The sequence below is a fragment of the Morus notabilis genome, unplaced genomic scaffold (genome assembly GCF_000414095.1).
Source record: "Morus notabilis unplaced genomic scaffold, ASM41409v2 Scaffold165, whole genome shotgun sequence".
Taxonomy (NCBI): Eukaryota; Viridiplantae; Streptophyta; class Magnoliopsida; order Rosales; family Moraceae; genus Morus; species Morus notabilis.
The window spans coordinates 75,642-87,069 of record NW_010363979.1 but is presented as its reverse complement, the minus strand read 5'-3'; the positions used below and the strand labels follow the sequence as shown (position 1 = coordinate 87,069).

The window sequence follows — 11,428 nt, the reverse complement described above, 5'->3', positions numbered from 1 at the left end:
TCCCTCCTACACACTAGTACTACAAAATCCCAGTCCTTTTACTGGCTGGGCCACTGTAGGCCCACAAAGTTTTTAAGGGCCTATCCAGCCCACTGTACTTGATATAAAGTGAAAAAGTTTCTCCTCTCCCCGCCAATACAAAGCAGAAATATCTGTAATATCTTGCCTCCCCAAAAACTCTGCAACATGAGAAAGAGATAATCTCAAATCTTCAGCCAGCCCAGAAATATCTGTAATATCTTGCCTCCCCAAAAACTCTGCAACATGAGAATGAGATAATCTCAAATCTTCAGCCAGTTATGGCGTTCACAGGAGTTGTGTCGTCTGTATCTTCACCAATCCTTCATAAAGACTCATTTTCATCATCATCATCATCTTCTTCTTCTTCTTCTTCTAAGGTACACAGACCCACTTCTTTCTCTTGCTCTTCAATCCCAACAACTTGTTCTTCTGCTAGTTCTTGTTCTAGTTCTAATGCTGAGCCACTAAGCGATTCTATTAGTTTTGATAAAAATACCCAAAAATTTAGCTACAGTAGAGCTTCACCATCTGTGAGATGGCCAGACATGAAACTTAGTGAAAGTTATGACCAATCACCACAGACCCAGTTCACAATTGTCTCTCCTGAACTGACCCGTGATTCTGAAAGTACTGAGAAAGCCGATAATTTGAGGAGTTTAGATTCTTTGGATGAAAATGACGAGACCCAACAAGTTTTAGGGAGGCCTAGCAGGACGAGGGTCAAGAAAATGAACAAATTGGCGCTTAAAAGAGCCAAAGACTGGAGGGAAAGAGTGAAGTATTTGACTGATAGGATTTTGGGGTTGAAATCCGATGAGTTTGTGGCGGATGTTCTGGATGATAGGAAAGTTCAGATGACTCCCACTGATTTTTGCTTTGTTGTGAAGTGGGTTGGCCAGGCAAGTTGGCATAGGGCTTTGGAGGTTTACGAGTGGCTGAATTTGCGCCATTGGTACTCTCCGAATCCCCGGATGCTCGCCACCATTTTGGCGGTCCTTGGAAAGGCTAATCAGGTGGGATTAGCCATCGAGATATTCACAAGGGCTGAGCCTGATATTGGTAATACTGTCCAAGTGTACAATGCCATGATGGGTATTCAAGCGAGAGCTGGTCGATTCGATAAGGTTCACGAGTTGCTCGATTTAATGCGCGAGAGAGGATGTGAGCCGGACCTTGTGAGTTTCAATACATTGATAAATGCACGTCTGAAGTCAGGTGCTATGGCGCCGAATTTGGCTATTGAGCTTTTGGATGAGGTGAGAAGGTCGGGTCTCAGACCGGATATTATTACTTATAACACTCTTCTAAGTGGGTGTTCGCGCGAATCCAACTTGGAGGAGGCGACTAAGGTTTTTGAGGACATGGTGCGGCATCATTGTCAGCCTGATCTTTGGACTTATAATGCCATGATTTCAGTGTTTGGGCGGTGTGGAATGCCAAGCAAAGCGGATAAGCTCTTTAAGGAATTGGAGTCTAGGGGGTTTCTCCCTGATGCAGTGACATATAATTCTTTGTTATATGCTTTTGCTAGAGATGGGAATGTAGAGAAAGTGAAGGAGATATGTGAAGATATGGTGCAAAAGGGTTTTGGTAAAGATGAAATGACATATAATACAATGATCCACATGTATGGGAAGCAGGGGCAGCATGATTTAGCCTTTCAGCTTTATAGGGACATGAAAACGGCAGGCCGGACTCCTGATGCTATTACGTACACAGTCTTGATCGACTCGCTTGGGAAAGCTAATAAGATTACAGAGGCAGCAAATGTCATGTCGGGAATGTTGGATGCAGGAGTTAAACCCACATTGAGAACCTATAGCGCTTTAATTTCTGGATATGCCAAGGCTGGTATGCAAGTCGATGCTCAGAAGACTTTTGATTGCATGGTTAGGTCTGGAATTAGACCCGATCAAATAGCATATTCAGTTATGTTGGATATGTTTTTGAGGTTCAATGAGACAAAGAAGGCAATGGCGTTGTATCGAGAAATGTTACGTGATGGTTTCATTCCAGATAATGGCCTTTACGGGGTCATGGTGCGAGTACTTGGGAGGGAAAACAAATCGGACGCCATAGAGAAAGTGATCAGAGACATGGAATTGCTTTGCGGCAAGAACCCACAAGTTATTTCTTCAATTCTTGTCAAGGGGGAATGCTATGACCAAGCTGCTAAACTTTTGAGACTTGCCATCACCAGTGGCTATGAACTAGACCGGGAAAATCTGTTATCTATTCTTAGCTCGTATAGTTCATCCGGAAGGCACTCCGAAGCACAGGAGTTGCTTGAATTCTTGAGAGAACATGCTCCTGGTTCCAATCAACTGATAGCTGAAGCACTTGTTGTCATACTGTGCAAGGCTCGTCAATTTCAAGCTGCTTTGGAGGAATACGGTAAAACTAAGGGATTCCATTCTTTTAGCAGGAGTTCTATCATGTATGAATCCATGATTCAAGGCTGTAAAGAGAACGAGCTCTTTGGTGATGCTTCACAGGTTTTTTCCGACATGAGATTCTTTGGTGTTGAATTATCCAAACTTCTTTATCAGACCATGGCGCTCACATATTGTAAAATGGGTTTCCCCGAGACAGCGCATCATTTGATTGATCAGGCGGAAGCAAAAGGCTTCATTTTCGACAGTGTTGCTGTTTATGTCAGTGTTATTGAAGAGTATGGGAAAGTCAAGCTGTGGCAGAAAGCAGAGAGCTTGGTGGGACGTCTCAGACAAAGACACACAGAAGTCGATAGGAAGGTGTGGAATGCGCTGATACAAGCTTATGCTGAAAGTGGTTGCTATGAGAGAGCCAGAGCAATCTTTAATACAATGATGAGGGATGGCCCCACGCCGACTGTAGATTCTATTAACGGTTTATTGCAAGCTTTAATTGTTGATGGGAGATTGGATGAGCTTTATGTGGTAATCCAGGAGCTGCAAGATATGGGATTCAAGATAAGCAAAAGTTCAATTCTCATGATGCTCGATGCATTTGCTCGAGCTGGCGATGTGTTTGAGGTGAGGAAAATATACGACGGAATGAAAGCTGCTGGTTATTTGCCCAACATGAATCTTTATAGGGTTATGATCAGGTTGTTGTGCAGGGTAAAACGAGTCAGGGATGTCGAGGCCATGGTGTCTGAGATGGAAGAGGCGGGATTTAAGCCTGATCTCTCGATATGGAATTCTGTGCTAAAGTTGTACTCGTCGATTGAAAATTTCAGAAAGACTGTTGAAGTGTACCAACAAATTCAAGAAGCTGGTCTAAGCCCAGATGAGGATACTTATAATACTCTAATAATAATGTACTGCAAAGACAGTAGACCAGAAGAAGGTTTATCTCTAATGCGTGAAATGAGAAATCAGGGCTTGGAACCTAAGTTGGACACCTACAAAAGCCTGATTTCAGCATTTAGTAAGCAGCAACTGTATGATCAAGCTGAGGAGCTTTTCGAAGAATTGAGGTCAAATGGACGTAAGTTGGATCGTTCATTTTATCATACAATGATTAAAGTGTTCAGGAATTCAAAAAACCCATCCAAAGCGGAAATGCTGGTGACCATGATGAAAGAGGCTGGTATGGAACCCAATTTTGCCACAATGCACTTGCTTATGGTTTCTTATGGTGGCTCCGGACAGCCTGGGGAAGCTGAAAAAGTGCTCGAAGATTTGAAAGAAACTGGTTTAAATCTCAATACATTACCTTACAGTTCTGTTATTGATGCTTATCTCAAGAATGGAGATTATAACGTTGCAATTCAAAAGCTCAAAGACATGGAAAAAGAGGGTTTAGAGCCAGACCATAGAATATGGACGTGCTTTATTAGAGCTGCTAGTTTGTGTCAGCGTACAAGTGAAGCTTTTACCCTCTTGAATGCTCTAAGCGATACTGGATTTGATCTTCCAATAAGGTAATACATGGTTTAATAAACGTGTATGTGTGTCGAGTTGTGTCATGTTCGTCTCTAGGCTAATTGTGTTGTGCCATAAACATGTCGGGCCAAACACAACAACCGAACACGAATTGCCAGTCCTATAGTTATATTTTTCTTTTACAACATGTGTTTTTTGTGGAACCATTTATGAATTTTCTTTCTTTCTTCTGGTAGGATTTTGACAGAAAAATCTGAATCACTAATTTCAGAGGTGGATCAATGTCTCGAGAAGCTAGGACCTTTAGAAGACGATGCGGCGTTTAACTTTGTCAATGCTTTGGAGGATCTGTTGTGGGCATTTGAATTCCGAGCAACGGCTTCATGGGTTTACCAACTGGCAATCAAGAGAGGCATCTACCGGCATGATCTGTTCAGGTAGCTGCTCTTTGACATGAACAATTTCCAATTTCCAAATCTTATCATTATAATTTTACCAATGCTATAAAATAGATATTATTTTTTTTCTTTGAAATAAACGATATATGGATCTTTTTAAATGAATTGGCTTATATGTTGCAGTTGAAAGAGTCTTTGCTTTTGCTTTTGGGTTGTTTTTTTTTTTTTTTTTTTAATAAAAAAAAGTTGTAAACTGCAAAGCTGTTACTATGCTCAGAAAATTGGAGAGAAAAGAAATGATGGTCGTTTCTCTTATAGTGTAACTTTCTATTTTCATTGATTTGCTCATATTTTATTATCTTCTAAAATGAAGGGTCGCTGACAAGGATTGGGGAGCTGATTTTAGAAAGTTGTCGGCTGGTTCTGCGCTTGTTGGTCTTACATTATGGCTTGATCACATGCAGGTATGTACTCTTTCTCATTACTCTGTTTCAGTGGAAATGATTCCTTCTAAATATATATTTTGGGAGTAATATTGTATTTTTCTATTATAACTTCTTCTCTTTTAGGGCATGTTGTATTATACCAAACCGTAATTGAAAAGTAATTAATGAGTTTGGGAAAAAAAGAAGAAGAAGAAGAAGAAGCATAAAAATTAGGATCATTCCCTTTCTAGTGTCGACATATTTATTTTGATTAGAATAGAACAGGAAATAATCTCTTTCTAGTGTTCACTAAATTTTAGAATAGAAATCTTATCAATTTCAGTACTAATTTCAGTACTCAAATGCCCTTCTACATAATTAGAGAAGTGTTTTCCCTTTTCAATCGGGTAAAGTAAACGTGCTCTTGGGATACTGTTCATGACCATTATTGTTGATAGTGGTATTAGAAGTTTAGCCTTGTATCATTATCAATATTACTTGTTTTTTAACTTTCAAATAAGAAATGATTGATCGGTTGTTAGGATGCTACTTGTTTGTGAGTCCTTAACACAAAATCTCCTCTTATGCAGGATGCATCCCTGCAAGGCTACCCGGAATCTCCGAAATCAGTTGTCTTGATAACAGGAACGTCGGAGTACAACTCTATTTCTCTTAATAGCACACTAAAGGCCTGTCTGTGGGAGATGGGATCCCCTTTTCTCCCTTGTAGAACGCGAACGGGTCTCCTTGTAGCTAAGGCACACTCCCTCAGGTTGTGGCTAAAAGACTCGCCGTTCTGTTTAGACCTTGAGTTGAAAGATGCTCCATCTCTGCCTGAATACAACTCAATGCAGCTTATGGAAGGTTGTTTTCTGAGGCGCGGTCTTGTTCCTGCATTCAAGGAGGTAACTGAGAGGCTCGGAATTGTGAGGCCTAAGAAATTTTCCCGGTTGGCTATGCTATCAGATGAAAAGAGAACAAAAGCTATTGAAGCTGACATAGAGGGGAGGAAACAGAAGTTGGAGAAGATAAAGAAAAATGGTGGACTTGGGAGGATGAGGAAGATCAAGAAGCCAACAAAGGGGAAATATACACCGAGATCGAAATTGCGACATGCTGGTGAGATTGGAGTTGGAAGAAAAGCTTTGAAATGATTTGCCAAATAGTGAAATCTTCATACCATTTCACTGCCTGTAATGTCCATTGAGTTGTCACTTTTTGAGACGACAAGTGGGTTAGCTTTAGTCCATTCCCAGCATGTAATATGACTTGTAAATATTTGGGAACAAAGACAAAGAAAGGAAGAAAAGTGATTTGACTTTTGTAGATAACTAGAAGAAATGCCACAAAGAAAAAAAAAAATCCTTGGACTTGTTTTTACCATTACTTAAAAGTTCTTTCATTCTCAAAATTTTATATGAATGTAATGTCATCTACTTCTAGTGTTTACTTTTTCAAATCTGATGCTCTCACCTGTCGTTCGAGATATACCTTGCAAGGCGGGGGGACCATCGTATCAAGGTTTCCGCCCTCCATTGCCGCCGGAGCTGCTCTGCCCTTGGCGGTAACCCCTCCCTTCTCCCCTCTGCCCTCAGCGGGTTACGTTAGCGACATACTACTACCTACTGTCCGTTGGGGCTCTGGTATTTTTGCTAAATTTCCACAACAAAACTAAAATCCCCATTGAGTATAATTATGCAATTTTTATGTAGAGCTCATTAGTTTGAGTCTCACCCTTGAGCAATCTATTGCTTGCTTAGCTATTTTGCAAAACATATAATATAATATAATAATCTCGCATATTGTACAAATTTAAAATAATATAAAAACAAAAACAAGATTGCGAACGTGTTTTCAGGAGAAAAATATACTATAAAGAAAACTATTTATTGTTCCGTATATTCTACTAAAAAAATCTCGCAAGGAAGAGAAATTAAAGAGGTTTGATGGTGATGGGACAAAAGAGTAAACATTAAGGCCTCGTTCACTTTGTGAATTTGAGTTTTTAATTCAAACTGAGATGTGATATTTTTTGAGAGTTTTTTACTATAGCAGGAAAAGTTAGATGTAACATTTTCTGAGAACTTTTTACTGTAGAAACTTAGAACTGAAAACTCGAATCAGTGAAATAAATGAGATCTAATATTTTAACTTAAAAAGGTTTTGAGGCACTATCTATATTAGACATTATCACTAATAAAAAGTAAATTTTACTATAAATCTCACTCTTAAAATTCACTTTTTATTAAGGAGTGATGTTCAACACTAATAAAAGGTATTTTCTTTTCATGCTTCGAGCTTAAGATTTTTTTTATTATTATAAAGAAAGTACTATTTTCTTCCGGTTATAAAAAAAAAATTTTAGACACGTTTAGTTCGCTGATTTGAGTTTTTAATTTGAGTTAAGATGTGATTTTATGTGAGAATTTTTTACTGTAGTAAAAAAGTTAGATGTGACTGTTTTTGATAACTTTTTACTGTAATAAAACTCAAATTCTAAACTCAAATCGGTAAAATTAATCGGGCCAAAAAATACTGGGAAAGAGGACTCCTAAAAAAAAATAATAATAATAATAACACAAGGGAAGTGACACAAACGAACTTTACCCCTTTGCTTTTTCGTGGGGCTCATAAATATCCAACTTCATTCAATGACTTTTGCGTTGTTTGGTAACCTGATGATCTTAGGTCCCCCAAAACTACACACTTGTTTACTGTCTGTAGACCTCATTTATTTAACCGATTCGAGTTTTAAGTTTTTACAGTAAAAAATTTTCAAAAAATATCACATTAATTTTTTCTGTTACGGTAAAAAATTCTTAAAAAATATCACATCTCAGCTCGAATTGAACGATGAGTCCCCAACAAAGGCGCGTTCCTGCCACGAGTTCCAATCTCGAGTGCACTTGCCAGTATCCCCTCCTTATCTTATCTGTTATTTTATTAATTTTTAGTTTTCCTTTTACTATTTTGCGTTCGTTATTACTTGTTTATACGGACAGATGAATTATTAAATGCTCATGTGTTTTTCCAAGCAAAAAAATATATATATATATGTTTACGTGTTTACGCCAAAAGCGCGTCACGCATGTCGGAGGAATTTTTCCGAAGTAATTCCCGTGTCCATCTCCAGACACACCAAAAATACAAAAAACAGCAAAACAAAACTGCCCTCTTTCTATTTCGCTCTCTCTCTCTCTCTCTCTCTCTCTCTCTGTAAAACCAGCCCCACTTGTACGTTGTGTCATCGAGCAGGTGTCCCACGCGACGGCACACGCGCCACCATTGTCCCCAGGTCGTACCCGTAAAATGGGCTCCACCTCACCACCAGTTTGCGTCAGGATTCATCAGGTACGACACACATCCGCTACCACCTGACCCGTAAGATTTCACTGTCAAATTTTGTCCACTCTGCGCGTGGTGTTTCAGGGCGTGGTTGAACGGGATTTAAGAGCCGTTTAATTCATGCTTTAAATTTAAACACATTTTATTACACTCATTTGAGTTTAAAATTTAAATTTTTTATAGTAAAAAATTTTTAAAAAATTACATTTAATTTTTTTATTATAGTAAAAAATTTTCATATAGTCACATCTCAATTTAAATTAACGAACTAAACGGACTCTTATAATTTTGATTCTACTGTAGCATTTTTTTCTCTAAAAAATGTTTAAGATTTGTTTGGTAATGAAGTTCAAATTGAACCTTTTGGATTTGACTAGTGTTAGGTTTACCCTGAGAACCCAAAGAGGACATAGGTTCATAAATCCTTTTATTTCTTGAGAATTTTGGGTTCACAAATGTTATATCAATGGTTCAAACGTTTTTTTACTTTTTATAATATAACCACGGGTTTAAACATATAGATGTTTGAACCTAAATATGAGTTTAAACTTTTAAATGCTCCAATCAAACAACCCAAAAAAGGCCGCAGGTTGGTAACAACGTTCATAATTAGTGAAATACTATTTGAATTGGGGCAAGTAATGAATTAATATTTTACATGGTTTTAAAGTCATTGTTATAGGTAAAAGTTATGCTACACCGATATTACAATATGGTATAGTGTAGAAATCCTAAATTATCTTTAATTAGATTGTGTCACATTTATAAGTTTTTAAAAATAAAATGTTAAAGTAGTAGTAGGCCCCACCAATCTTAAACAAATAGGTTAAGATAATATAAGTGGTTTCAATCCGGCTCACTATTAGTCACTTAAATCTGATTTGATTCTTGTGAAATTTAAAATTTAGAAACGTACAATAGCAATAAAATAATCGACGACAAAATAACTTTAATTAAAAAATCTAAGAGAATCTAGATAAAAAGAGGTTAGGAATACTGAAAGAACTTGAAAAATATATATGGTATTGAAGTTGGATTTTGAGGATCAACTTCTGTCATGCTCCTCTTGAATTGAAATGAATCATTTCATATACTTTTACTAAATTTTACAGACACAAGGATATTTTAGTAATTTTCTATTCGTAAAACAAGTCAATGCTTGAATCGGAATGGCACTGTTTTTAATTTTAATTCCTAATAAGTAAATGCTAACAATAGGAATCAATCGTTCTCTAAACGTTTTATAGTTTTATTTTGCCATTAAATCCATACAAACAAATAAGTAATCACACCATTAATTCCATGCCAAATTATTTCATAATCTAAAAACAACCCTCTGAAATCAATCAATCCCAAAGATGCCCATGATAGTACTACAAAAATTTTCCCAACATATAAAGTAGTGAAATGATGACTGTGTTTAGAATTGATCTTGTTTTTATTTTTCACGTTTTTTGAGAAAAAAATGAAAACGTTCTTAAAATGGCGTTTGGCGCAATAAAGACAAAAAATAAAAATGAAAACGATTTTTAATTTAGCGTAAAATGAGAGGGAAATGAAAAATGACTTTTAGTCGTTTTTTATTTTTTGTTTTCGTTTTCTCCTCTCTCAAGCAGAGAGAAAGAAAGACATTAATGAATTTTTTTTTTATACTGAAAACAATATCTTAATAAAATCACCAAACGTATTTTTAAAAATGATTTTTGTCTGAGATTGAAAACGTTTTCATTTTCATTTTCGTATAAAAAACAAAATCATTTTGAAACGAGTTACAAACGCGCTAGATAATTTCCAAGCTAATTACTAGATAGAAAGTGAGTAGTTAAGCTTACACAGGCGCTCCAGTTTCTCCTTAATGGAGGCATCTTGGCAATTTGTGTCCCCAATGTAGCCTTCAACCAAGCATTCCTGAGGAATGAGTTGGCTAGGGAAGGCATTGCCTATTGCAAGAATAGTCGCTTTCCCCATGCAATGCGCCTAGGCCTCGGAGCTTCACTGCCTTCAACTCTTGACATCTTTTCTTTAGGATGGTTTTGTTAAGCAAAATGTAGTTTGGTTTCTGATTAGATGAAAAGCTTAGTGGGATTTTTCATAGGGAAATAGTAGAAAATATGCTAATATGAAAAGCTTAAGAAAGTATATAGGTCAATTTTTAGTTATAGAAATTAATAGGCCATAACTTGTCAAGTTATGGTTCATAACCAGATAAGTTATGGACAAACTTGTCAAGTTATGGTTTATAGCCAGACAAGTTTTGGACAAAAACCGTGAATTATGGACAATAACTTGTCAAGTTATGATTCATAACCATATAAGTTATTGACGAAAACAGTAATTTGGCCTATTTATTAACTTATGTAAACTATTGGCCTATTAATTTTAATTCATCTCAAGTCTTAACATATTTCTCTTTTTCTCCCTTTTTCATACACCAGTGTGGGGCAATATAAATGGGAAGAGCTTCGCTGGTTCTTGGAGAGATTTTGGTTTGCACTAAATTCAAAGACCTTCATGTAAAGATAGGATTTCATGATTTGTTATGGTTTAGTATTTTTTGGGCTGATGGGGTTGTACTTGTGACTTTTAGGATATTTCTTTTTTTGGTAACCCAATTATAAAAACCATTCCCTAAAAATGAAAAAAAACAAAAAAACACCATGATTCATTAAAGAAGGCATCAAGGCGCAAAGGGAGTTTGTATGAAGATCTATATTTAGAGGATGTTTGTTTCATGTATTCGTTTATGATTCTGAATCATGATTCATGGTTCTCTACAGTGCTTTTCTCTCATAAAAAACACACGTAAAACGAAAATGGTTTTGAATCATGATTCTGAATACATGAACCAAACGTCCACTTATAGTTTCTGGATTATCTTCACATGTTAAACAAGTAAGGCACCGCTCTAACATGGTGTTCTTGGGAAGGAGGGATTGGAAAAGGGTCGTTTGGTTTCACTCCCACCACTGCCAAGTTGAAGAAGCAACAGGACCACATGAAAATAAACAAAATCATTTAACTCATAAAACACTTAAAAATGGAAATTTTATAAAATCCTCCCCTGCATTTATTTAAATTAAATGCAATGTTCAGCCTTGCATTCTTTGGAAATACAAAAATAACCCCTTGAATTGCAAGTCCCTTAAAAATTTCATCTCTAGTGCCGGATTGCAGTCAAATAAAGTTGACAATCTGTAAAGAAAAAGATATCAGTGGGATAAACTTGACAATCTAAATGGAGAACAATTTTTTTACTTAAAAAAAATAAAACAACTAAATAAATAAATTCTTCTTGTTGCATTGTTTACTTTTCAAAATGGTTCATTAAAAATAAAAAAAAAATAAAAAATAAAAAAAAAGAACTCATTTA

The 11,428-nt window shown here is 36.5% G+C and overlaps 1 protein-coding gene across 2 annotated transcripts; it reads left to right on the top strand.

The window, feature by feature from the left end:
- Window positions 1-145: 145 nt before the first annotated feature.
- Window positions 146-6,057, top strand: LOC21406883 (pentatricopeptide repeat-containing protein At3g18110, chloroplastic). 2 transcript variants are annotated; one of them, XM_010105531.2, is made up of 5 exons: window positions 146-186; window positions 265-3,928; window positions 4,127-4,327; window positions 4,662-4,752; window positions 5,304-6,057. In XM_010105531.2, the coding sequence occupies exons 2-5, from the start codon at window positions 300-302 to the stop codon at window positions 5,865-5,867; spliced, it is 4,485 nt and encodes a 1,494-aa protein (XP_010103833.1). In that variant the 5' UTR covers window positions 146-186; window positions 265-299; the 3' UTR covers window positions 5,868-6,057. The 2 variants fall into 2 exon arrangements, with proteins under 2 accessions (XP_010103833.1, XP_024026160.1); XM_024170392.1 differs by lacking the exons at window positions 146-186; window positions 4,662-4,752; window positions 5,304-6,057 and having other exon boundaries at window positions 234-3,928; window positions 4,162-4,281.
- Window positions 6,058-11,428: the final 5,371 nt, after the last annotated feature.

What these genes read in the sequence shown, in the direction of transcription:
- LOC21406883 (XM_010105531.2), top strand. Translation starts at nt 300, where the DNA reads ATGGCGTTCACAGGAGTTGTGTCGTCTGTATCTTCACCAATCCTTCAT. An exon ending in GGATTTGATCTTCCAATAAG is followed by an intron (nt 3,929 to 4,126) that starts GTAATACATGGT and finishes TTCTTCTGGTAG; the next exon opens with GATTTTGACAGAAAAATCTG. An exon ending in TACCGGCATGATCTGTTCAG is followed by an intron (nt 4,328 to 4,661) that starts GTAGCTGCTCTT and finishes TCTAAAATGAAG; the next exon opens with GGTCGCTGACAAGGATTGGG.